Source organism: Coregonus lavaretus (genome assembly GCF_964263955.1).
Source record: "Coregonus lavaretus genome assembly, chromosome: 38".
NCBI classification, from domain to species: domain Eukaryota; kingdom Metazoa; phylum Chordata; class Actinopteri; order Salmoniformes; family Salmonidae; genus Coregonus; species Coregonus lavaretus.
Window position 1 is genome coordinate 6,931,797 of NC_140025.1, and position 27,478 is coordinate 6,959,274.

The 27,478-nt window shown below is 42.8% G+C and overlaps 2 protein-coding genes across 2 annotated transcripts in view; one reads left to right on the top strand and one right to left on the bottom strand.

Annotated features, from left to right (window-relative positions):
* Positions 1–10,374: 10,374 nt before the first annotated feature.
* Positions 10,375–11,749, bottom strand: LOC311112086 (growth/differentiation factor 8-like; the record flags this gene model as incomplete). Its single annotated transcript, XM_084155064.1, has 3 exons — positions 10,375–10,755; positions 10,896–11,266; positions 11,410–11,749. 3 exons carry the CDS (start codon positions 11,747–11,749, stop codon positions 10,375–10,377), a joined length of 1,092 nt encoding a protein of 363 aa, XP_084011190.1.
* A 1,998-nt stretch (positions 11,750–13,747) lies between these two features.
* LOC311112584 (signal transducer and activator of transcription 1-alpha/beta-like) overlaps positions 13,748–27,478 on the top strand; it is a 28,305-nt gene continuing 14,574 nt past the window's right edge. Inside the window, exons 1-8 of the mRNA XM_084155723.1 lie at positions 13,748–13,831; positions 25,490–25,617; positions 25,844–25,988; positions 26,228–26,323; positions 26,485–26,571; positions 26,708–26,786; positions 26,891–26,982; positions 27,243–27,394. Coding sequence (XP_084011849.1) covers positions 25,490–25,617; positions 25,844–25,988; positions 26,228–26,323; positions 26,485–26,571; positions 26,708–26,786; positions 26,891–26,982; positions 27,243–27,394 — 779 coding nt within the window. The 5' untranslated portion in view covers positions 13,748–13,831. The remainder of the gene's footprint in view (positions 13,832–25,489; positions 25,618–25,843; positions 25,989–26,227; positions 26,324–26,484; positions 26,572–26,707; positions 26,787–26,890; positions 26,983–27,242; positions 27,395–27,478) is intronic.

Genomic DNA, 27,478 nt, shown 5'->3' on the forward strand with positions numbered 1-27,478 from the left:
AATGCCTTCCTCTTGCAGGAACTGCTGACACACTCCAGCCACATGAGGTCTAGCATTGTCTTGCATTAGGAGGAACCCAGGGCCAACCGCACCAGCATATGGTCTCACAAGGGGTCTGAGGATCTCATCTCGGTACCTAATGGCAGTCAGGCTACCTCTGGCGAGCACATGGACGACTAAACAACACGACAAAACAACAAACGAAACGTGAAGTCCAAGGTAGCATACAAACAACATACCTTTACGGAACAAGATCCCACAACTAACTCGTGCCAAAAGGCTGCCTAAGTATGGTCCCCAATCAGAGACAACGAGCTACAGCTGCCTCTGATTGGGAACCACCCCGGCCAACATAGATCTACACATCATAGAATCTATAACAATAAACAAACACAACACGGAATATACACCTCCTGACTCAACAAATAAACGTCCCTTGAGTCAGGGCGTGACAGTACCCCCCCCCAAAGGTGCGGACTCCGACCGCGCCACATAAACATAACAGGGTAGGGGCCGGGTGGGCATTCCGCCTCGGTGGCGGATCCGGCTCCGGGTGTGACCACCACTTACTCTCCACCTCCCCGTTGCGCCCCTGGTCTGGTCTGGACCTTGGCGCGCTGCTTCCTCTCTCCTTCCTCCCACGAAGTACCACGCCCTGTCTGGACCCTGGTGTGGGAGACCCCGAACCTGGAGAGGGGCTGACGTCTGGGTCTGGACTGGAACCGCTGACTGGAGCTGGACCCGACGATGGTGGATCGAACTGCTCTGGCTCCGGGGTGGAGCCGCTGACCGGAACTGGATCAGGCACCGGTGGAGCGGACTGCTCTGGCTCCGGAGTGGAGCCACTGACCAGAGCTGGACTGGACCCCGGTGGAGCGGATTGCTCTGGCTCCGGAGTGGAGCCACTGACCGGAGCTGGACTGGACCCCGGTGGAGCGGATTGCTCTGGCTCCGGAGTGGAGCAGCTGACCGGTGCCGGACCAGGCACTGGTGGAACAGGCACGGGCCGTGCCGGACTGGACACACGCACCACTGGCTTGGTGCGGGGAGCAGGAACGGGCCGGACTGGGCTGACGATGCGCACCCCTGGCTTGGTGCGGGGAGCAGGAACGGGCCGGACTGGGCTGACGACGCGCACCACTGGCTTGGTGCGGGGAGCAGGAACGGGCCGTACCGGACTGGCGACGCGCACCACTCGCCTGGTGCGGGGAGCAGGAACAGGCCGGGCCGGGCTGGCGACGCGCACCACTGGCTTGGTGCGAGGGGTAGGAACAGGTCGGACCGGGCTGGCGACGCGCACCACTGGCTTGGTGCACGGGGCAGGAACAGGCCTGGCCGGGCTGGCGACGCGCACCACTGACTTGGTGCGAGGTACAGGAACAGGCCGGACCGGGCTGGCGATGCGCACCACTGGCTTGATGCGAGGAGCAGGAACGGGCCGAACCATACTGGGAACACCCACCACTGGCTTAGTGCGGGAATCAGGAACGGGCCGGACCGGACTGGCGACACGCACCACTCGATTGGTGCGAGGAGCGGGACTGGGTTCCTTCATTAACCCCCGCTCCTTCTGCTGCCTAACCAGCTCCTCTCGCCGTGCCTCTACACTTTCCTTCTGTTCCCTCTGAACCAATGACCCCCTTAATCTGGCGGCCTCCTCTGCTAAACGGCTGAACCGCTCTATCGCGGCCTCCTGCTGCCTCGTCGTCCACGGCGTGAGCCCCCCCCTAAATTTTTTGGGGGATTGTCTCTACCCCGTGATCATGGCCTCCATCCCTCTTGCCAGACTCTCGCTCATCTCCTCCCAAGTCCATCCTCTCTCCTCGTCACGCTGCTTGATCCAGGATTGGTGGGATCTTCTGTCACGATCGTTCATGATCGAGAAGGACCAAGGCGCAGCGTGATATGCATTCATATTTATTAACGACTAAACAACACGACAAAACAACAAACGAAACGTGAAGTCCAAGGTAGCATACAAACAACATACCTTTACAGAACAAGATCCCACAACTAACTCGTGCCAAAAGGCTGCCTAAGTATGGTCCCCAATCAGAGACAACGAGCTACAGCTGCCTCTGATTGGGAACCACCCCGGCCAACATAGATCTACACATCATAGAATCTATAACAATAAACAAACACAACACGGAATATACACCTCCTGACTCAACAAATAAACGTCCCTTGAGTCAGGGCGTGACAGAAAGCACCGCCAGCATTCAAAAGTGACCAAAACATCAGCCAGGAAGCATAGGAACTGAGAAGTGGTCTGTGGTCACCACCTGCAAAACAGTCCTTTATTGGGGGTGTCTTGCTAATTGCCTATAATTTCCACCTGTTGTCTATACCATTTGCACAACAGCATGTGAAATGTATTGTCAATCAGTGTTGCTTCCTAAGTGGACAGTTTGATTTCACATTAGTGTGATTGACTGGGAGTTACATTGTGTTGTTTAAGTGTTCCCTTTATTTCTTTGAGCAGTGTATATACTGAACAAAAATATAAACGCAACATTTTCAAAGATTTTACTCATTTACAGTTCATATAAGGAAATCTGTCAATTGAAATAAATTCATTAGGCCCTAATCTATAGATTGGGCAGCCATGGGTAGGCCCACCCACTTGGGAGCCAGGTCCACCCACTGGGGAGCCAGGCCCAGCCAATCAGAATGAGTTTTTCCACACAAAGGGGTTTTATTAAAGACAGAAATACTCCTCAGCACCCTCCTCCTCCCCCTCCTCAGACAATCCCGCAGGTGAAGAAGCCCGATGTGGAGGTCCTGGGCTGGCATTGTTACACGTGGTCTGCGGATGTGAGGCCAGTTGATGTACTGCCAAATTCTCTAATATGACGTTGGAGGCGGCTTATGGTAGAGAAATTAACATTAAATTATCTGGCAATAGCTCTGTTGGACATTCCTGCAGTCAGCATGCCAATTGCATGCTCCCTCAAAACTTGAGACATCTCTGGCATTGTGTTGAGTGACAAAACTGCACATTTTAGAGTGGCGTTTTATTGTCCCGAGCACAAGGTGCACCTGTGTTATGATCATGCTATTTAATCAGCTTCTTGATATGCCACACCTGTCAGGTGGATGGATTATCTTGGCAAAGGAGAAATGCTCTCTAACAGGGATGTATACAAATTTGTGCACAATATCTGAGAGAAAAAAGCATTTTGGAAAATGTATGGAACATTTCTGGAACATCTTTTATTTCAGCTCATGAAAAATGCAACCAACACTTTACATGTCATGTTTATATTTTTGTTCAGTATATATATATATATATATATATATATATATATATATATTATAGGCTACAGTGGGCTACTAAATAAACTTTACAATGGCACACTGTATGATGAATATACTGTAAGTAGGCATATACTTTCCAAAATTGACCTTTTTGGTCACAATCAACACTGCTATGTTTGGCAAAAACCCAACACTGCCTACCACCAAAATAACTTTGGTGGGAATGTCAAGATATGGGGCTGCTTTTCCTCCTCTGGACCTGTACGAGTCCACATCATTAAAGGAACCATGAATTATGAGGTATACCAGGAGATTCTTGAACAGAACGTCAGGCCATCAGTCAAGGAGCTAATGCTGGCTTGAAAATGGGTCTTCCAACAAGACAACGACCCAAAGCATTTCACGCAAATCTACCAAAGACTGGCTCAGGAGAAAGAATATTTGTGTTTTGGATTGGTCAAGTCAAAGTCCTGACCTAAATCCAATCGAGATACTGTGGCAGGACCTGAAGAGGGCAGTTCATGCCAGACACCCATCAAACCTCACTCAATTGGCTGAGTTCTGTAAGGAGGAGTGGGCAAAAATCCCTAAAAACAGATGTCAGAGACTGATTACTGGCTATAGGAGACATTTAGTCCAAGATGATTGCTGCTAATGGAGGTACCACAAGCTACTGACTAAAGGGGTTCACATATTTTTGTACACATCAAATCTGAGTTTCTGTTAAATAAACCACTTTTGTTAAATAAACAATGAAAATATATCATATTTTTTTGTTTCTGTCACTGACTTTATTACGAATTGGGGTTTAGATAAGGATTTTATGTTTATTTTAATATTTTATAGCAAAATAATGACCAGCCCTGTAGGGTTCACATACTTTCAAGCAGCACTGTATATATTTTTGGATTAATATATTTTTTATTCCGATTTTTCAGGGGGTGCTGCAGCTGTTATCCTAATACGTTTCAAAGTGACCACCATTGTCCCTGTTCCCAAAAGCTCCAAGGTAACCTGCCTAAATGACTATTGCCCTGTAGCACTCACATCTGTAATTATGAAGTGCTTTGAAAGGCTGGACATGACACACATCAACACCATCATCCCAGACACCCTAGACCCACTCCAATTCGCATACCGCCCCAACAGATCCATAGATGACACAATCTCAATTGCACTTCACATTGCCCTCTCCCACCATGACAAGAGAGGAAATAACTATGTGAGAATGCTGTTCATAGACTACAGCTCAGCATTCAATACCATAGTCCCTTCCAAGCTCATCACCAAGCTAGGGACCCTGGGACTGAACCGCTCCCTCTGCAACTGGATCCTGATCTTCCTGACGGGCCAGCCCCAGGTGGTGAGGATAGGCAACAACACCTCCAACATGCTGACCCTTAACACGGGGCCCCTCAGGGGAGTGTGCTTAGACCCTTCCCGTACTCCCTGTTCATCAAGTTTGCTGACGACACGACGGTGGTAGGCCTGATCACCGACGGCGATGAGAGGAAGGAGGTCAGAGACTTAGCAGTGTGGTGTCAGGACAACAACCTCTCCCTCAACGTCAGTAAGACCAAGGAGCTGATCGTGGACTATAGGAGAAAGAGGGGCGAGCACGCTCCCATCCACATCGACAGGGCTGTTGTGGAGCTGGTCGAGAGGTTCAAGTTCCTTGGTGTTCATATCACTAAGGACTTAACATGGTCCACACACATCCGCACAGTCGTTAAGAGGACACGGCAGTGCCTCTTTTCCCTGCCATCCAGGACCTCTATATCAGGTGGTGTCAGAGGAAGGCCTGAAAAATTGCCAAAGGCTCCAGCCACCCAAGCCATAGACTGTTCAAATCAAATCAAATCAAATTTTATTGGCCACATGCGCCGAATACAACAGGTGCAGACATTACAGTGAAATGCTTACTTACAGCCCTTAACCAACAGTGCATTTATTTTTAATAAAAAAGTAGAATAAAACAAAAAAGTGTTGAGAAAAAAAAGAGCAGAAGTAAAATAAAGTGACAGTAGGGAGGCTATATATACAGGGGGGTACCGTTGCAGAGTCAATGTGCGGGGGCACCGGCTAGTTGAGGTAGTTGAGGTAATATGTACATGTGGGTAGAGTTAAAGTGACTATGCATAAATACTTAACAGAGTAGCAGCAGCGTAAAAAGGATGGGGTGGGGGGGCAGTGCAAATAGTCCGGGTAGCCATGATTAGCTGTTCAGGAGTCTTATGGCTTGGGGGTAGAAGCTGTTGAGAAGTCTTTTGGACCTAGACTTGGCACTCCGGTACCGCTTGCCGTGCGGTAGCAGAGAGAACAGTCTATGACTAGGGTGGCTGGAGTCTTTGACAATTTTGAGGGCCTTCCTCTGACACCGCCTGGTATAGAGGTCCTGGATGGCAGGAAGCTTGGCCCCAGTGATGTACTGGGCCGTATGCACTACCCTCTGTAGTGCCTTACGGTCGGAGGCCAAGCAGTTGCCGTACCAGGCGGTGATGCAACCAGTCAGGAAGCTCTCGATGGTGCAGCTGTAGAATTTTTTGAGGACCCATGCCAAATCTTTTCAGTCTCCTGAGGGGGGAATAGGCTTTGTCGTGCCCTCTTCACGACTGTCTTGGTGTGTTTGGACCATGATAGTTCGTTGGTGATGTGGACACCAAGGAACTTGAAGCTCTCAACCTGTTCCACCACAGCCCCGTCGATGAGAATGGTCCCCTTTTTTTTCCTGTAGTCCACAATCATCTCCTTTGTCTTGGTCACGTTGAGGGAGAGGTTGTTATCCTGGCACCACATGGCCAGGTCTCTGACCTCCTCCCTATAGGCTGTCTCATCGTTGTCGGTGATCAGGCCTACCACTGTTGTGTCGTCGGCAAACTTAATGATGGTGTTGGAGTCGTGCCTGGCCATGCAGTCATGGGTGAACAGGGAGTACAGGAGGGGACTGAGCACGCACCCCTGAGGGGCCCACGTGTTGAGGATCAGTGTGGCAGATGTGTTGTTACCTACCCTTACCACCTGGGGGCGGCCCGTCAGGAAGTCCAGGATCCAGTTGCAGAGGGAGGTGTTTAGTCCCAGGATCCTTAGCTTAGTGATGAGCTTTGAGGGCACTATGGTGTTGAATGCTGAGCTGTAGTCAATGAATAGCATTCTCACATAGATGTTCCTCTTGTCCAGGTGGGAAAGGGCAGTGTGGAGTGCAATAGAGATTGCATCATCTGTGGATCTGTTGGGGCGGTATGCAAATTGGAGTGGGTCTAGGGTTTCTGGGATAATGGTGTTGATGTGAGCCATGACCAGCCTTTCAAAGCACTTCATGGCTACAGACGTCAGTTCTACGGGTCGGTAGTCATTTAGGCAGGTTATCTTAGAGTCCTTGGGCACGGGGACTATGGTGGTCTGTTTGAAACATGTTGGTATTACAGACTCAGTCAGGGACATGTTGAAAATGTCAGTGAAGACACTTGCCAGTTGGTCAGCACATGCTCGGAGTACACGTCCTGGTAGTCCATCTGGCCCTGCGGCCTTGTGAATGTTGACCTGCTTAAAAGTCTTACTCACATCGGCTACGGAGAGCGTGATCACATAGTCATCCGGAACAGCTGGTGCTCTCATGCATGCTTCAGTGTTGCTTGCCTCGAAGCGAGCATAGAAGTGGTTTAGCTCGTCTGGAAGTCTTGTGTCACTGGGCAGCTCGCGGCTGTGCTTCCCTTTGTAGTCTGTAATAGTTTTCAAGCCCTGCCACATCAGACGAGCGTCAGAGCCGGTGTAGTACGATTCAATCTTAGTCCTGTATTGACTCTTTGCCTGTTTGATGGTTCGTCGGAGGGCATAGCAGGATTTCTTATAAGCGTCCGGGTTAGAGTCCCGCTCCTTGAAAGCGGCAGCTCTACCCTTTAGCTCAGTGCGGATGTTGCCTGTAATCCATGGCTTCTGGTTGGGGTATGTACATACGGTCACTATGGGGACGATGTCATCGATGCACTTATTGATGAAGCCAGTGACTGATGTGGTGTACTCCTCAATGCTATCTGAAGAATCCCGGAACATGTTCCAGTCTGTGCTAGCAAAACAGTCCTGTAGCTTAGCATCTGCGTCATCTGACCACTTTTTTATTAACCGAGTCACTGGTGCTTCCTGCTTTAGTTTTTGCTTATAAGCAGGAATCAGGAGGATAGAGTTATGGTCAGATTTGCCAAATGGAGGGCGAGGGTACCATCCACTCTGCTACCATCCGGCAAACGGTACCGGAGCATCGGCTCTCGGACCAACATGCTCCAAGATAGTTTCTATCCCCAAGCTATAAGACTGCTAAATAGCCAGTCTGCTAAATTTACATTTACATTTTAGTCATTTAGCAGACGCTCTTATCCAGAGCGACTTACAGTTAGTGAGTGCATACATTTTCATATTGGTCCCCCGTTGGAATCGAACCCACAACCCTGGCGTTGCAAGCGCCATGCACTGACCCTATCTTGCATTGACCCTACGCACACTCACTAGACTATATATACACACCATATACAGTGGCTTGCGAAAGTATTCACCCCCCTTGGCATTTTTCCTATTTTGTTGCCTTACAACCTGGAATTTAAATTGATTTTGGGGGGGTTGTATCATTTGATTTACACAACATGCCTACCACTTTGAAGATGCAAAATATTTTTTGGGGTGAAACAAACAAGAAATAAGACAAAAAAATAGAAAACTATTCAACCCCCCCTCCAAAGTCAATACTTTGTAGAGTCACCTTTGCAGCAATTACAGCTGCAAGTCTCTTGGGGTATGTCTCTATAAGCTTGGCAAATCTAGCCAATGGGATTTTTGCTCATTCTTCAAGGCAAAACTGCTCCAGCTCCTTCAAGTTGGATGGGTTCCGCTGGTGTACAGCAATCTTTAAGTCATCCCAGATTGTCAATTGGATTGAGGTCTGGGCTTTGACTAGGACATTCCAAGACATTTAAATATTGCCCCTTAAACCACTCGAGTGTTGTTTTAGCAGTATGCTTAGGGTCATTGTCCTGCTGGAAGGTGAACCTCCGTCCCAGTCTCAAATCTCTGGAAGACTGAAAGAGGTTTCCCTCAAGAATTTCCCTGTATTTAGCACCATCTATCGTTCCTTAAATTCTGACCAGTTTCCCAGTCCCTGTCGATGAAAAACATCCCCACAGCATGATGCTGCCACCACCATGCTTCACTGTGGGGATGGTGTTCTCGGGTACTGAGAGGTGTTGGGTTTGCGCCAGACATAGCGATTTCCTTGATGGCCAAAAAGCTCAATTTTAGTTACATCTGATCAGAGTACCTTCTTCCATATGTTTGGGGAGTCTCCCACATGGCTTTTGGCGAACACCAAACGTGTTTGCTTATTTTTTTCTTTAAGCAATGGCTTTTTTCTGGCCACTCTTCCGTAAAGCCCAGCTCTGTGGAGTGTATGGCTTAAAGTGGTCCTATGGACAGATACTCCAATCTCCGCTGTGGAGCTTTGCAGCTTTGCAGCTCCTTCAGGGTTATCTTTGGTCTCTTTGTTGCCTCTCTGATTAATGCCCTCCTTGCCTGGTCCGTGAGTTTTGGTGGGCAGCCCTCTCTTGGCAGGTTTGTTGTGGTGCCATATTATTTCCATTTTTTAATAATGGATTTAATGGTGCTCCGTGGGAAGTTCAAAGTTTCAGATATTTTTTTATAACCCAACCCTGATATGTACTTCTCCACAACTTTGTCCCTGACCTGTTTGGAGAGCTCCTTGGTCATCATGGTGCTGCTTGCTTGGTGGTGCCCCTTACTTAGTGGTGTTGCAGACTCTGGGGCCTTTCAGAACAGGTGTATATATACTGAGATCATGTGAGACTTAGATTGCACACAGGTGGACTTTATTTAACTAATTATGTAACTTCAGAAGGTAATTGGTTGCACCAGATCTTATTTAGGGGCTTCATAGCAAAGGGGGTGAATACATATGCATGCACCACTTTTCCGTTATTTATTTTTTAGAATTTTTTGAAACAAGTTATTTTTTTCATTTCACTTCACCAATTTGGACTATTTTGTGTATGTCCATTACATGAAATCCAAATAAAAATCAATTTCAATTACAGGTTGTAATGCAACAAAATAGAAAAAATGCCAAGGGGGATGAATACTTTTGCAAGGCACTGTACACACTCACTCACACACAATACATCGAAACTCCCACACAAAACCCATACACATTCACTACATATGCACACATAGACATAACACACACGCATACCGAAACAACACAACACACAAACATTATTATCTATCCTGATGCCTAGTCACTTTACCCTGCCTTCATGTACATATCTACCTGAAATACTTTGTACCTCTGCACATTGATCTGGTACTGGTACTCCCTGTATATAGCTCCATTCTTGTGTATTTTATTTTATTCCTTATGCTACTATTTTATTTGTATTATTATTTGGAAACTCTGCATCGTTGGGAAGGGCTCGTAAGCAAGCATTTCACGCTAAAGTTTACACCAGTAGTATTCAGCGCATGTGACAAATAAAAATGTATTTGAGTTGATACAGTACTAGGGAAGCGCTAATGCAAAACATAATATTCCTATCATAATCTGTAGGCTAAACTGATTACAATAAAATATGACTATAGGCCTAAAATATTTAGCTACATATGGAACATATCTTACATGTTTGGTTTCAATTCATGGAGGCTAATCGAATAGCTCTGTATGTGACACTGTGTTCTGAGGACCACCAAGCTGTTCCAAAATCCTGTGATCCACAATATCGGGGACATCTGTTTCAGTGCAGATTTTGCACTCTCATGACAGTTGTGTTATGTGTCCTTAAATGTTTTTAGCAGTTCCAGCCACAGTGCGGAACAAACCTCAGGGGGGAGAGTATGGGCAGTTCATGTCCTCACTCAGAGCAAAGGGTTCATGTTTTTCAAACTCCACATGTCTCTTGTAGCCTCTTATGCAAAAATGTTATGGATTCTTGTAAGAGGGTTCAATTTGGGATAACTTTTTCACTCATTGCGCAACACAGTGTGTATAATGTGTATGTGTGTGTGTGTGTGTGTGTGTGTGTGTGTGTGTGTGTGTGTGTTGTCCTCTCATCCTCCCTCTCAGGAGCAGCCACAGTGGTCCACCACCATTGATGGTATCTTCCCATAAATGATCTGCTCCATGTGGTTGAAGTAGAGCATGTTGATGGGGGACATCTTAGTTGGAGTACAACAGGGCCCTGTCGTACCCCGTGGGTTAGCCTTGTTCACCAGGTGAGTGTGGGGGTACTTCTGGAGGTGCATGTACTCACACTCTCCAGAACAGTAGTTGGCCTTGTAGCGTTTGGGGGCAATGATCCAGTCCCAGCCAAAGGCCTCAAAGTCGACGGTGAGGGGGTAGCGGCAGCACCGTGTCTCTGAGGACTCCTCATCACAGTCCAGGCCTGAGTCCCTCCGGGATCGCTTTAGGTTCTCCAATATCTTCACCTCCATGAAGGGTTGCTGTGAATGGAATGACAATAAGAATTAAATCCAAAACAAAACAGCACTGCAAACATCTGGTGGCATCACTCTGATGGAATACAATCTCCACTGTGGATGGATTTATGTTTATACATGGTTATCAATAATAATATACTTACCAGTCCCTCTTCTCCCAGCTCCGCTACTGTGACAGCCAAGTCCTGCCCTTTCGAATCATAAGCTTTGATCTCGAGACCATAATGAGTCTCTGGCTGACGAAGCCAGGTTTTGAGTAATTGATTGATGTCTACACTTTGCCAAGAGCTTGCACCAGAAACTACATCGATCTTCAAGGAGAGGATCCGTATGCGCGAGTTTCCCTCAGTGGTTGCTTTTATGCGGGAGATTTGCAAGAAGACAGTTGTGACCGTGTCAGCCGGCCGCAAGTGCACCCAAAGTTGTGCATGTAAGATGTTGTTAGGTCGAATTTTCGGACTGAGATTGAAGAAACAACAAGATGGTATTCCGTCTTCTTGTGACATTGGTCCAGCTAAAAAGAGAAGAGTTAGAATAAGTCCCAGTTTTGTCCCTTTGGAACCCAATTACGCACGGCACACCAGTGAATTTGCGCATGGCAGGCATGGCAGGCATAAACTACCCACTTTTGTATAAACAAATAACTCAATTACTTACGTTTGGCCATGGTTATGATCGTTTCAGTGGTGGCACGCTCCTCATCCTCCACACGATGCTCATACTGGTCCATAAGTTGTGTCAATGGGGGCGCTTTCGGTAAGAGCTGCATGATCATATCTCGGCTGATGTTTGGAGCCTGCTCGAGCCTCAGAATGCTGAGAATTTGGGATCTGATGTTGTGAAGTCTCATTAGTCTGCTCTGTTCTCTGAATTCGCAGGTTGAGCATTGCTCTCCTTCTCCCTCCACTGTTGTTACGTTGGCTTGGCGCCTCGTGGTTTCATTTATCCCCATGGTGCCAAGTGCAGCTAAGAGTGTCAGGTAAAGCATAAATTGCATCCTGTCACTTGTCTTTTTAATCCCACTTTGTACAGAATAGCCTATCCCAGGCCTATATAACACAGTGACAAGTATTTTAATTACTATTTTTTTTTAAATAATCTCCCCATCTCCATTTTATGATTCTGATTGGCTGCATTAGAGATGAATGTTTTGTTTCAGTTTTAAAGAGATAGACAGCTTTAACATGCGCCAATTACTGGACGCATGTACCATCTGTTGCTACGTTTCCATCCAATTGGCGACAGATTTTCATGCGAATATTCTAGAATCCACATAAAGGAAATATTACATTTTTCCACAAGTGGTGTGTTTCCACCTAAATGACTTGCTGTGGATACAAATCAGTGCCTGGTGACATAGTGCACACTAAATGTAGGCCTACTTTTTCACGTACGTTTTTTATGTACCGAATAAAAATCTAAAGTCCATTGTGTTTCCATCGCATTTTCAACTCTACCGTAATTTTGTCAGAAAAACTGTTGCATTAAATAGCAAATGTGCCTACTCAGGTCTTGGCCCGTGAGCTCTAGCCAATCGCTCGCAGATAAAGTGCGGGTAGGCTAGTCTACATTATATTATTATGGATAAGAGCAGAATATTTGTATTTTGTCAAATGGCAGTCAAGCATTGATCATCATGTCACCAGAATAATACCGTGCACTTTAACCACCCTGTGAAGTTTATCATAACTTATTCCATCTGTAGCCTAATAAACTGCATGGTTTCCAGAGTCATAGTGGGAGGACCATCACACACCATATCATCGCGTGACTCCAAGTTTACTTTAATATGATGGTTATTATATCAACGTTTCCACCGCCATTTATCGCATAATTAATTTGACTGACACAAAAAGATCCCACCATGTGATCGAACAAATTATGTCGGGATTTATACAATTGTCCCGAAACTTCCTGTTTCCATCACAGCTGTCATGTTTTTTAATTTTTTATATATGCATACAAACTGTGGATGGAAAAGTGATTCGTATGGGTGTTTGCTGTGGTATGATGCAGCGTTCATGTATTAGCCGGAACTTGGAAAATCGGAAGTTGTAGTTATACACGTGCCGTCTTCAATCAGTTAGCAAGTCAGACATTTCCTATTTTCCTAGTTCGGACTAGCGTATGAATGCGTCATAAAAACCTGCGAAATTCCTGAGGAAATTCCCAGATCGAATCCTAAACACCTTGCTCTCTCAGAACAACAGATCTATACGTGCTTTATTTCAAATGGATATTGTATCTATTCCTTATGTCACAACTTACTAGAATACATTTGTCAATAATATCTGTTGGAAAAAAGTCTGGTTATTACCACACAAATACCAGCTTGTTAACAATGTCAAAGAGGTCTCTTTCAGAATGATCCATAAGTATTACCCTGCGAATCATTACCTGAAGAAACTCAAAAAATACATTAACATTAACTGTACTTTTTGTGTTGAGCATCCAGAAACAGTTTTACATTTATTTTGGCATTGTCTACATGTAAAGAAATGATTGCAAGATATTTATAGTTTTATAATTGTTAATATTCTTGGCTTTTGTTTTTTATGGGAGAATATGCTTCTCGGTTTCCTTAACTATAATAAGGATAAAGAAAAACAAATGTACCTCATAAATCTAATTGTGCTAATGTAAAAAGGTCATATTCATAAATGTAAATTCACTAATACATTCCATGTTTTCTATAAGGAATTCGAGCAGTACATTAAGACCATTCTACATTCTTCCAATAAGAAAGCAATCAATACATGTACTTTAACTGTACTTTTTGTGTTGAGCATATATTTTAAGGTCTTTGTATAATCTGTAATTTGTTGTACCCCCTAGCATATGTTATCATTGTCTGTTTGTATACTTATTGTCTCTGGATAAGAGCGTCTGCTATATGACGTAAATGTAAATGTAAATGTAATGTGCAATAAAACAATAAAATAAACTTTCCGTAACACCGATTGGATAATACTTATTTCCGCATGCCTTCCGAACTGTTGCGTTTGCTTTTTTGTAGCCTACTGTCTGTACATTTTAACGGAGAAGTCTGTTCTCTGTGATTTAGTTTCTCTCGTCAAAGGTAAGGCAATCTTTTATTTATACCAACACCTCAGAAAGGAGAAGGAAATTCACTTTAAACTTCATGCAGATTAATGACGTGACGCATGAAACAAGTCACGAGTCACGACTGGGCTATGGAAACATGAAATGCTGGTAACTGCCGACAGACAATTGTTTCGCGTTCGACATGGTGGGATCTTCTTTTGTGAGTCAAATTAATTATGCGAGAAATCGCGGTGGAACCACCTTTATGCGGAAATAGGCTATTGATATAGTTAATAACCATCATAACGAAGTAAATTTGGAGGCACGCCATCATGATATGTTGTATGGTCCTCCCACTACGATTCGGGAAAGCATAGTTTATTAGGCTACAGTTAAAATCAATTATGATGAACATCACAGGGTGAGGGTGTGAATGTGCAAGGTGATGAACTTGATGATCCCTTCCAATGAATATCGAGAGTCTTATTCTGGTGACATGATTATCGATGCCATGGCTGCTGTTTGACAAATAAAAATAATATCGCTCTTATCCATAATAATCTCTTAATGTTGGTAGCATACCCGCACTGTATCTGCGAGCGGTTGGCTAGAGCGCATGTGCCAAAACCAAAGTGGGCACATTTGCTATATAACGCTAACGCAACAGTTTTTGTGACAAAACCATAGTTGTGTTCGAATACTATACTAACCGTACTATTTGTGACGTAAATTGAGTATATAGTATGCTTATTGGTCATAGTATGGATATAGTTAGTATGCCAAAAGTTCCCGAATGTCCTACTGGTAGTACTGTTGGAAAAAATAGGAAGCATACCAGCAGTGGACACTATTTCCGTATTTTAGGGCCCATAATGTAATGACTTTTCAAATAAGTTACCTGTCAAAGTCGCGTCAATTCAAATCTGGTATCAGGAACAAAAGAGGTCAACACTACTTCTAAGGTATACTAGTTATTTTAATTAATGCAAAAACCTTCAATGGTAAATATGATGTTTCGTATATACGGGTTCTCTGATATGCCTCGCAGGACATTCCAGACAACTAACACATTGCTCTAGAAACAATACCCAAATACTCTGACAGAGGAAGTTTCCCACTTCTCTGCTGGCCAATTAGAGTAAAGACTTGAGCAGTTTAAACTATCTCAGCCAATCCGTTGATGCAGGGGGTTGGTCTCATCTCTTTGGCGCCCTTTGTTACACACTCCAGCCAGACACAAGATTATCATAACAACCTGTCATAGTGAGAAGAGCCAGCTCCCTTAGACATCATTCCCATGTCAAAGGAAGACTCATAGATCACAATGAACCATTATAGTCTTGTATTTGAAGACACAATCCTTATCTTCTCTTCACATCAATCACAGCCTTGCCAGGTGTCACAGCCTACATTAGCCCAGTCAAGAATGCATTCTTTCTAAGTTAGTCATCCTATCAGTTTAGAAGAATAATAAATCCCTAATATACCTTACACATAATGTTGGCTGACAATTTGTTATCTACGCTATCCTTACGAACCACATAGCATATCATTACAGCAGGTAATATGTTAGCTAGCTACCTAACGTTAGTTGGCTACTAATACATCAAACTTTCCAGCATGTTAACTAGCGATATGCTATTTAACTAACTACCCAACGTTGATTGACTTCATTATTCCCGTCATTCTTAGTTGAGCTAAGTGGTATAGTCGTTGTGCGTTCTCAATGGACATTCGGGTGCTTTCGTAAATTCGCTCTGGCTATCTACTCCGCTTTCAGAGCACTCTCGTCTGAGTGTACGACAGCGCAGAATAATTAATGAATTTACGAGCGCTCAACACCGGTTGAATATGGCCGGTGTCAGTAAACGTCGGCAAAAAAGCGTAATTAAATTGTTGTGTCGTATATGATGAATGGTGGTAATATTGCTGATGAACAAAAAGTCCGTTATGCTGCATCGTGTCAGAAGTTTTTATTCATACCACGAGGTTACAGCATAAATTCACAGACACGTGTTGCCTGGAGAACGCCTCCCAGATTGTTATGGCCGTTCTCTCGTCTCATCGTTTAACTCCTATTTATAACCAATGCAAAGGGAGGGGCTACTCCCTCTTCTGGCCAATCACCAGTCTCCCCTCGGGCGTCACCCTCCAAGCGGCACATTTCAAATAACATCATAAAACATCCCCCCTTTGGCCTGAACAACCAACATTCCATTTCGTCATGAAAAACATTTAACAAAGGCATAATCTTCAGATACGATATTCCCCCCTTTCGAGACGAAATAAACGTCTCGAAAACAAACAGAATAAGATTATGACTATTAACCATTTATCTCATTGAATATTCTTAACCTTAAACCCAAAAACATTCTCCTCTAGAGTGTAAATACCTTTCTATGAAATACCTGTTTATGGAGTGTAAATACATTGCTATGACATATGAACAACTATTTATGAAGTATGAACACATTACTATGAATTATGAACAACTGTTTCTGAAGTATGAACACATTACTATGAATTATGAACAACTGTTTCTGAAGTATGAACACATTACTATGAATTATGAAGAAATCTCTATGGAGTGTGAGAGCGAAAAACTGTCCAGCAGCCATCCATCCATATCAATCAAGACAGTAAAATTCTCTCACCGTCCCTCTGCCCCAGGCAACCACCGTCGGTACTCCAGATAACCTCATAACTCATGTAAATGCATTTGAAACTATGATGTAATTAAATACCCATGTAAACAAAATCCTATCCATAAATATCCACTCTCAGGCTGGTCAACCCATAGGACCTGAAAGGGAATCTCTCCCTGCTTAAACATTCTGTCCCTAACCCCATCGAAATAAACAAAAGCATCTACGATCCTCATCTGCATTCAATAACATCAAACATAATTCTACTAAAATCAATACCTAAGAATATGACACAATTATGTATTACACATCAAATATGTCTATATTTCATTGCAGACACTGGAATGTAGTCCACTACACTTCCTCTTCCTGTAGTGTCCTCTTCCAATGGACTTGTTGATGATGGAATCAGCCACACCATCCTTGTTTCCTCTCCTCCAGTCATATTGTCTTTGTTTGAGTATTCCAATCTCCACATGCTTCTCCCACATGCTTCTGGAATGACAAGAAAATAACCGACCAAACAGTATCCTTTGCAAAACAACCACTTTCAAATTAAACCTCTATTTCACCTAAGAATTTAAAAAATGATACATAAATGATGCATGAATCACATTATCCATTCCCCCCTTTGATTCATAAATCATACTAAAAATTATACTAATATTGAAAAAACAATTTGAAAAATCATCACATAATCCAAAATGATATTTATCCCTCAGTTCCACTTGTCCATCTTTATCCAGATCAGGAACAGTCCACACCGGCATCTGAGTGTTGTCTCCAGGCACCACTTCTCCAACCTATCTCAATCTCATAACTTTCTCAAAAGTCAGTACAAACATCACACAGTGTTATAAAAGCTTAAACTATAATCTGACCCATCACTGCCCCTACTGGCCTAATTGATATTGCAACCAAATCCTTTCAAATGCATCCCTTACAATGCATCCATAACCCCAGTGATATTATCTGAACTATCTGGACTCACAGTAATACACTAATATTTATCAATATTATCTTCCCAAATGTTACACCATACCATGAATGAAGTCCCCCCTTCTCCCTTAAACTTATTCTTCAATGATAAGCTTGAAGACTATGACATGTCGCCATGTGTCTGCTAAATGACTGAAATGTAAATGTAATGTCACCCTTTTAACCCTAGATTTAGCTGTGTCCAATGCTATCCCTCTTATAATGGTAAAACCTCATATGGAAGCTTCAACGTTGACCTGTAACAACATCCTATCCCCATAGGGTAAGAATATACTCTATCATAATTTCCCCTTATCCTCTAAAATTCCCATAGTCACATTGTCAGTCAAAAGCTAATCTTTTAACCATCAAAGTCCTGCTCTTCTTACTACCTGATATATAAAAAGTAACCTATTATTTGTCATTACTACCCTTAAGGTCATGCTTATCCAAAGTTATCATCTAACATCCCAATCTGATCTTTCCATAAACATACCCCTTTCCTCATATGTTTTATTAGAATAAATACAACTTTTAGCCCTCAATATTTCACCTGAACACTTCAGGTTTCCACTGTTACCTGACTTTACATCTAACAATTCCCAATAGGATAATTCATTTACCCAAGAACACTTAAACCCTACTGTTTTGACAACAACATTATTTTATCTGTCAATGACTGTTGCCAATTCCACAGTTATGACAAAGCTCAAAACTGATCCACACCTGACAGAGGCTGCGCAACCGTCTAACAGGTCCTGGATGGAATTCCCAACAGACATGGACCCTCAAGATTCCTCACTGATTCTTACAGAATGAGTTAATCTATCTCTAATTTTCACAACAGAGGAACGAGCAGCACTGATCAGATGCCCCCCCCCTCTGTCATCAAAATCAAAAGACCCCATACTGTAGCTTCCATGACGAATCTCTATTCTCCATTTCAGATTAATCTATATTGTTTCTATTAATATCGGCTCTCCTTTTTTAACCCTATTCGTAATAACCTAAACCCCTGAGTCTCTCTTGCTGCCTCCTTCAATTTCAGAAAAGTTGTTGTCATCCTTCCTACATTTGCTATTACCATCGTATCATTAATCCCTTCCAAAGTTACCATTAAAGTAGTTGATTTAGCTGCTGTATTAACCCTAATTACTTCTAGTGCAAAATTTCCCATTATCCTCTGTGTATTATCTACTGTTGGAGTGACTACTGTCCATTCAGTTCTACTCCTCCTGAACTCCCTCAATGACTGTGAAAACTTCTACAGACTTCAAATCTTCCATTATAAGCGTTACTTTATGAATTACATTGCCCTTTAACCAATAATTCCTAACCGAAACAAATTCTAATGCTTGCCCTAAATAAGTACACATATATTCTCCCTAACCTTTCTCTATAATATTACGCAACATAAGTGAACAGTCACTCCTAACCCTATTCCAAACTATACCTCCTTCTACTCCTGGTCCTGATAACAATACTTATTCTCCATAATTATCTCTCCATATGAGAGAAACGTCCCCATCTTAAACCCTAATAAGTATTTTTCCCCCTAAAATTGGTGCTGTACCCTTAATCAAATGCGCTATATTTATGCCGTTAATAACTATCAATGTTGAAAGAGTTAAATTACTTCTCCCTGTTGTTCTAATAGACGGAAGTGTTAATGTCCTTATTTTTACTACCTCATCCCTAGTTTTCCCATAAGACTTTGAACTCCTTCCTTGTACTTCCATCTATCACCCCTAGTGTCACTTTTTCCCCCTTTCAGTTCTACCTCTAAACTTTAAACCTCCTGATTATAACAAAATACACCTATAATGACCTTGATCTCCCTACTGGAAACTGTAAATATAGATACTCAATCACCCTCAAATCATTCAGCAACACATACTTTCTCAATGCATCTGCTCCTAACCGATTTAAACTCCTACCATATCTTCCCACTAAACTTTAAAATGTCCTTCCTCACTGTTCTCTCTCTGTCTTACTACTAACTTTGAAACTTAGCTTACTGTCTCAGAGTTCTTTCAACCTATCCTACCCCTAACTTATTTTAATCTAATCTTTTCTCTCATAACATTTAAAACCTTTCCCCCTGACTTATGGACAAAATCTCTTACCACCAAATTTTTAGAATATGTGATTGGGAAAGTTCCCCACCTGCTTCTGACTCATTACACACAGACTTGGCAAAACCGACTAAACACCTTTTAGCCTAACCTCAAATCTCTTAGTGTAAGAATGTAACCCAAAATAACAGTCACCCCTATTAAGTTTTTTCCCAGACAGATTGTCTAACAGGCAATCTAATACATTATCATCCTTCCTATGATATTTATCTTTTAAGCAAATGATTCCCCAAAAACCCTACTTCTTAAAATATGCTACCAGACAGTCAGTCGTCTAGTGTACATCTTTATTGTACGCTTCAATTCTCTTCCCAACACTACAATAACAGTATCTTCTAATATTAGTACTTTAAGAGTAAGTACTACCTCAAATCCCTATCCTAATTAGTTATCAATTAATGAGATGTTTAACCTCTTTAGGCTGAACACAGATAAGTTTTCCCCTATTCACTATCACTTCTAATTGTTGGTTGTTTCAACTGTTAACTATTTCCTCTTCTTCTCTAATTGATGCTCTCAGCAGTGCACCCCTTCCGGATATTCTCGGCACTCTAGAATATTTAGTGTTCACCTGAAGCACAGGTGATCTTCACTTGCTCCTTAATCTTCCTCTGTTTCTTCTTCTCCAATTCTGTGTCTGTCCAGAAACTGACAGTCGATATGGAACATCTGGTCCCCCCTTGGTTGGTACAATTGCCTTTGATATTGTTCAGTTAAAGCTGTAACAGTGATTGTTGATTTGATTCACTCTGATTCTTCATAACCAACACTTATTTTGTTCTTCTCCACCACCAGTTATAAGTTGTATTTGATAGAGTTTTCTTCGTCCTGTTCCTTCTCGTCGTTGACATATCAATATTCTTCAACCGGTTATCTTCTAAGTTCTGTTCTTGAAATATCATCTTCTTACCAGTGGCCTTTCCTTTAGCCTCACTGTATTATTATTTTCCTTCAATTCTTGAGGTCTTCATCCAGTCGTGTTACTTCTTCCATTTCTCCATTTCTTCTTTCCTCTCTTGTACCTTCAACTTTCATCAGAGATCAAATCTCTAGTATCCATTTCTTCTTTCCTCTCTTGCCACTTCCTTCTGATCACAGAGTCACCTCCACCCATGACCTCTCATCATCATCATCCTCTTCTCCTTAAGTTCCCAGACATCTCGGTTTTCTTCCGTCTTCTGGATTCATCTTCATCGTTGTTTCTGCTCGTATTTGTCTTCATCTCTGATGCCATAATCACCCTGCTAGATGATCATTGTAAACTGAGAATAAACATCCCTAAGCTCTACTTTTTAAACCTATCTTATCGCTGACATATTTTATCAATTTTTGTTTGAGAATGAAGGGCAACTTTTGTTTCACTTGCCGGATAACCTAGCAACACTTTAATTAAAGGATTACCCCTATTTCCACCCGTGAAATGACTCTCATAGTCCTGATATCTTTTTCCCCATTGTAACACCCTTTTATATTCATTTATTGTGAACTATCTTATTCTAGACTGTATAAGTTATATAGGCTTCCCCCCTTAAATTATTAATATAACCCTAACAACCTTCAAAAAAAAAAAAAAAAAAAAAAAAAACATTTTTTTTTTTTTTTTTTCTCTCTCTTTCCTTTTCCTCCTCCCAAAAAAATTAAATAAAATAAAATATGAATATTAAAAACATTCAATTAAATGCCTTATTCAAAAACCCTTTAATTAAAAATAAAAACCCATTAAAAACTCAATTAAAAATTATGAATCATTTAAAACCAATTTTTTATTCCTATATCACCAATTTATCAATTAGTGTTGAGTATATTACCACAACCCATCAAATGCAAGTAAATGCAAGTTAGTAATCTTCAGACTAAAATACCCCTAAACAAAGCCTTTAACCCCTTGCTCTATTAGCTTTAATTATCATAAATTTACAGAAGAATCCTCAATCCATCCTGGATTCCCAACACATCTGTAATTAAACCCCAGTGATGCACATAGCCTCCAAAATGCAATTTTTAATGAAATAGAATTTGCCAAGCCCCTCGTAAAATCGTCATAACATCACATATCCTGTTAGGGAAAGATCTTGTAACCATAATCAGTACCAAAACCTTTTTTTGACTTGATCCTCTGCCACGTGACGTGATCACTTCCTGTATCTCCTCGCTCCCCCCACTTAGCGTTCCTCTCATATGACAGAAGAACAAAGACACAACATAACATTTTAGTCGTTAATGCAGTCACTGAGTATTTCCAACCATTCAATATTCGTTCGTTCTACATTATTCACTCTAAGACTAAACTCAGAATTAAATAGATCGCTCAAAAACCCTTTTTTTATTTTTTATTTTAATCCGTTATTTAATTATTTAATTCAATCTATTATAATCCGTTATCCTATATTTAATTTAATTCAATGCATTATACTTCGTCAACATATATTTAATTTATAAATTTACTACATCTCCACAAATAGTTTAACGTTCACATAACAGTTACTTTAATAATTTTAAAAGAATCGTGTTCACCTTTTCCGGTAGTCATTACCCCTGAAAAGAACCCTGAAACAATCATATGACCGTACTGGCCACCATTTTGTTCCGTCGCCTCAGCACGACCACATGTCGAAGATTCAGTGCCGTAAACCAAAACGTGTCCTAATCTCGTGTCATAAACTCCCCCTTTCTGTAGTGTAGTGTCGCAAAATTAAACGCATGCGCACAACCATTCAAGCCCATGCTTACTACAAAATAGAACGCCAGCATCCTACCTCAGTTTCTCTATTTTACACTTATAGCCAGACAATAACACAACATAACTCACATTTACGCAGAACTTTCAGTTCCACCTACATACAAACAAGTTTAAGAGGCTTGAATCCATCGCAGTGGACCCCTAAGGATATCCGTTAGCATGTAGCAGGCAACACAATTAGCATCTAGCTTAGCCCAAGGTACACTGACACAACACACAATTAGCATGTAACATTAGCATCCACCTCAGCCACCATAGCAACGAGGCACCACGTAGCCTAAACCAATCCAGCCCTAGCTTCAGCCTCTAGCCAACTGCGACCTACTACACAAATGAACATCCCGCATTGCACCTTTAATTGATTACTGTTTCCTTTGCCCTAAATTTATTCTGCCGTGGGTATGGCTATTTCAGTGAGCGATCCCCCCCAATGCAACTATCCCGTCGAACAGAAGTTGAGTAAGCCATCCCCAAGAAATGTCCCACCAACCCCCAGTCCCAGACTGAACCTGAACACTCCTAACGCATGTCCAGGATTTTGGCCCACCCTGCGGTCGCCCCGTTCGTAACGAGGTCTTATCTAAACCACTGCAATGCTCTAAAGAATGCGCATATCTGAATTTACCCATCATTGCCATCCGTTACCAATGAAATATAAACTTATCACTCTAAATCCTACAGTTTAATGCTCTAAATTCCAATTAACTGTCGTTTCCGATGAAATAAATTTAGCAGACTTCAGTCGACCAGCAACAAACACCACCTGAGGCCAGGTCATATGGAACATCCCCTCAATGTACACAAGTCATATCCAATCTACCAAACTCCGAAGCGGTAAGAACACACTCACCCTTTTTCGGCCATGCTTCAGAGAGAGTTAGGCCGGCGGTTGACTGAAACAAAGAGGAGACGCAAACCCATGCCCCACGTTGGGCGCCATTATGTCGTATATGATGAATGGTGGTAATATTGCTGATGAACAAAAAGTCCGTTATGCTGCATCGTGTCAGAAGTTTTTATTCATACCACGAGGTTACAGCATAAATTCACAGACACGCGTTGCCTGGAGAACGCCTCCCAGATTGTTATGGCCGTTCTCTCGTCTCATCGTTTAACTCCTATTTATAACCAATGCAAAGGGAGGGGCTACTCCCTCTTCTGGCCAATCACCAGTCTCCCCTCGGGCGTCACCCTCCAAGCGGCACATTTCAAATAACATCATAAAACATCCCCCCTTTGGCCTGAACAACCAACATTCCATTTCGTCATGAAAAACATTTAACAAAGGCATAATCTTCAGATACGATAGTTGCCAGCAGCGCAGTTACAGTCACCAACGCTCTGGATAGTCACCAACGCTCTGGGGGGGGGGGGGGGGGGGGGGGGGGGGTCAAAATCAAGAGTAACAGTCAGTATCTGGTGTGGCCACCAGCTGCATTAAGTACTGCAGTGCATCTCCTCCTCATGGACTGCACCAGATTTGCCAGTTCTTGCAGTGAGATGTTACCCCACGCTTCCACCAAGGCACCTGCAAGTTCCCAGACATTTCTGGGGGGAATAGCCCTAGCCCTCACCCTCCGATCCAACAGGTCCCAGACGTGCTCAATGGGATTGCGATCCGGGCTCTTCGCTGGCCATGGCAGAACACTGACATTCCTGTCTTGCAGGAAATCACGCACAGAACGAGGAGTATAGCTGGTGGCATTGTCATGCTGGAGGGTCATGTCAGGATGAGCCTGCAGGAAGGTTACCACATGAGGGAGGAGGATGTCTTCCCTGTAACGCACAGCGTTGAGATTGCCTGCAATGACAACAAGCTCAGTCCGATGATGCTGTGACACACCGCCTCAGATCATGACAGACCCTCCACCTCCAAATCGATCTCGCTCCAGAGGACAGGCCTCGTTGTAACGCTCATTCCTTCGACGATAAACGCGAATCTGACCATCACCCCTGGTGAGACAAAACCGCGACTGGTCAGTAAAGAGCACTTTTTGCCAGTCCTGTCTGGTCCAGCGACGGTGGGTTTGTGCCCATAGGCGACATTGTTTCCGGTGATGTCTGGTGAGGACCTGCCTTACAACAGGCCTACAAGCCCTCAGTCCAGCCTCTCTCAGCCTATTGCGGACAGTCTGAGCACTGATGGAGGGATTGTGCGTTCCTGGTGTAACTCGGGCAGTTATTGTTGCCATCCTGTACCTGTCCCGCAGGTGTGATGTTCGGATGTACCGATCCTGTGCATGTGTAGTTACACGTGGTCTGCCAATGCAAGGACGATCAGCTGTACGTCCTGTCTCCCTGTAGCGCTGTCTTAGGCGTCTCACAGTACAGACATTGCAATTTATTGCCATGGCCACATCTGCAGTCCTCATGCCTCCTTGCAGCATTCCTATGGCACGTTTACGCAGATGAGCAGGGACCCTGGGCATCTTTCTTTTGGTGTTTTTCAGAGTCAGTAGAAAGGCCTCTTTAGTGTCCTAAGTTTTCATAACTGTGACCTTAATTGCCTACCGTCTGTAAGCTGTTAGTGTCTTAACGACCGTTCCACAGGTGCATGTTCATTAATTGTTTATGGTTCATTGAACAAGCATGGGAAACAGTGTTTAAACCCTTTACAATGGAGATCTGTGAAGTTATTTGGATTTTTACGAATTATCTTTGAAAGACAGGGTCCTGAAAAGGGGACGTTTCTTTTTTTGCTGAGTTTAGTATGTAGAATATACTCATTAAGTATGTAGTATACAGTATGCTATTATGGGTATTCGAACACAGCTCATCAGTAGAGTTGAAAATGCGATGGAAACCCATTTAATTTGTATTTTTCATTCGGTACATGGGAATTAAATGGTAAAAGTTATTTTTATGTACCCTACGTCATACGCACAGCCTTTTATCCGCAAAAAGTCCGTTTGTTGGAAACACATCCCTGAGGGGAAATGCGTATATTGTTTTATGCAGATTTTAGAACATTTGCATGAAAATCTGTCGCAAATTGAATGGAAACCTAGCTACTGTTTGGAAATGGGGCAGAACCGTTGTGTTGAGATAGGGGTAATGGGGCAGGGAGGACAACAAGCTGATACATGCCAGGCATATGAAGGTGAATTATATTATCCATGTTGTAGCCATGTAATTGTTTCAATAATAGACATACATTTTCATAATACGTTTACTGTTATTGCTCACTGGTCTAGATGGCCCAGTGGGACCAGCTGAAACTACTGGATCCTAAATACCAGGAGCAGGTCCAACAGCTCTATGATGACTCCTTCCCCATGGACATCAGACAGTGCCTCAGCAAGTGGATTGAGAGCATCGACTGGTAAGCAAGCAGGGATAAAGACTGCAGGGAGGCTGCTGTAAAATGGATTTACAAAGATCTATTCTATTTGACCAGTATTCTACACTACTCTTTTCAATTATATCTGTATTTTATTGTATTTCATCTCTTTCATCCAATCTTAATTCCCGTGTAAATCCATATCTATGTAGAGATAATGTTGCTGTTCTGATACTGATATACAGTATGTCAATGATCCAATCCATAGGGATTATGTGGCTGTTGAGGAATCCCTGGCTACTGTCCGCTTCCACGATCTCCTAGCCCAGCTTGATGACCAACACAGCCGCTTCGCCCTGGAGAAAAACCTCCTGCGACAACACAACATCCACAAGCTCAAGAGAAACTTCCAGGTTTAGTATGAGCTCAGTCACATCTTTTCAGTACAGACCTTACTGCCAGTGGCCTTCCATACTTTATTGCTTGTATGTTACAGGAATGATCCATTAGAAGTTATACCTCTTGCTGCTAATTTCCCCTTTTAACTCCTGAAATATATTGATTTTGAATGAGTTGTTGATGTGGAATTCATGACCCCACTCTCAGTAAAGGTTTTTTTGGGTTTGTAGTAATAAAGTACACACTTTCACAGGACCACTTTCAGGAGGACCCTGTTCACATGGCTATGATCATCTCCAGAAACCTGAAGGAGGAGCAGAGGATTCTGGCTGCTGCCAAAAGCATAGAGGTGCCCTACATTGACTTGTATTGACATACATTGTAATTAACAAAATCACCACACGTCTTTCTCTATCCATGCTGTCAGATATTGTAGATGATCCATAACTGTATATTGGAGCGTTTACATGCTTTAACTGTGCAGTTAAATGAACAGTATTTTCTTCTCAGACCGACAGAGAAAACACACAGACTAGCATGGTTCTGGAGAAACAAAAGCTGGACAACAAAGTCAAAGACATGAAAAACAAGGTTCAGGTGAGTTAACATTTCCATCATATAATATATGTTGATTGTTTCCTGGTGGAACAAGTCCATCAGTGATTTGCAGTACATGTTCATGCATGTCAGGTTTGTCATCTATCTGATCCAACACGTTTATCTCACTTGCTAGGAAGCGGATCAGAATATAAAGTCTCTGGAATACCTTCAAGACGAGCATGACTTTAAGCTAAATACTCTTAAGAACAGAGGTGAGGTGTTTTATTCTCAATCTGTAATAGATCATCATCTATTTACAGGAATATGTGTTTCAAGTATAGTCAGTAAGTGAATGTTTTTCCTTCTCTCACTTTAGAACATGAAATTAACGGGCTGACACCGAAACAGCTGGAACATGAGAAGCTGCTGATTGTAGAGATGTGTTTCAAGCTGAAGTTCAAGAGAGGGGTAAGAGGGGTCATGAGGGGTCATGATGAGGCTAAACAGTGACATTCGACCATGACTTTGTACTGTGAAAAATAAAATGCAATGACAAAAAACATGAATAATCATCCATCAAGCACCACTAAGAATAACATGTATCATAGTCTCAGTCTGAATGACTAAGAGTGTATTATCTAGTTATAACCAGCATGCTCATATTGAAGAGTAGATGACGGTTATAGAGTAAATAATAACTATACGTTTGTTGTTGTCGCCCTCCACAGGAAGTGGTTGGCCAGTTGGCAGAGGTGCTTAACATGGCAGAGGCGGTCCAGTCAGACCTGATCTCAGAGGAGCTGCCTAAGTGGAAAAAGAGGCAGCAGAGCTCCTGTATCGGAGGACCACCCAACGCATGTCTGGACCAACTGCAGAACTGGTGAGGAGGCTAGTTCATTATTTTGGGTGTGTTGGCTGATGAAGCAAAAATATGCATTTTGGTTCTCTCCAAACAAATGGAAAA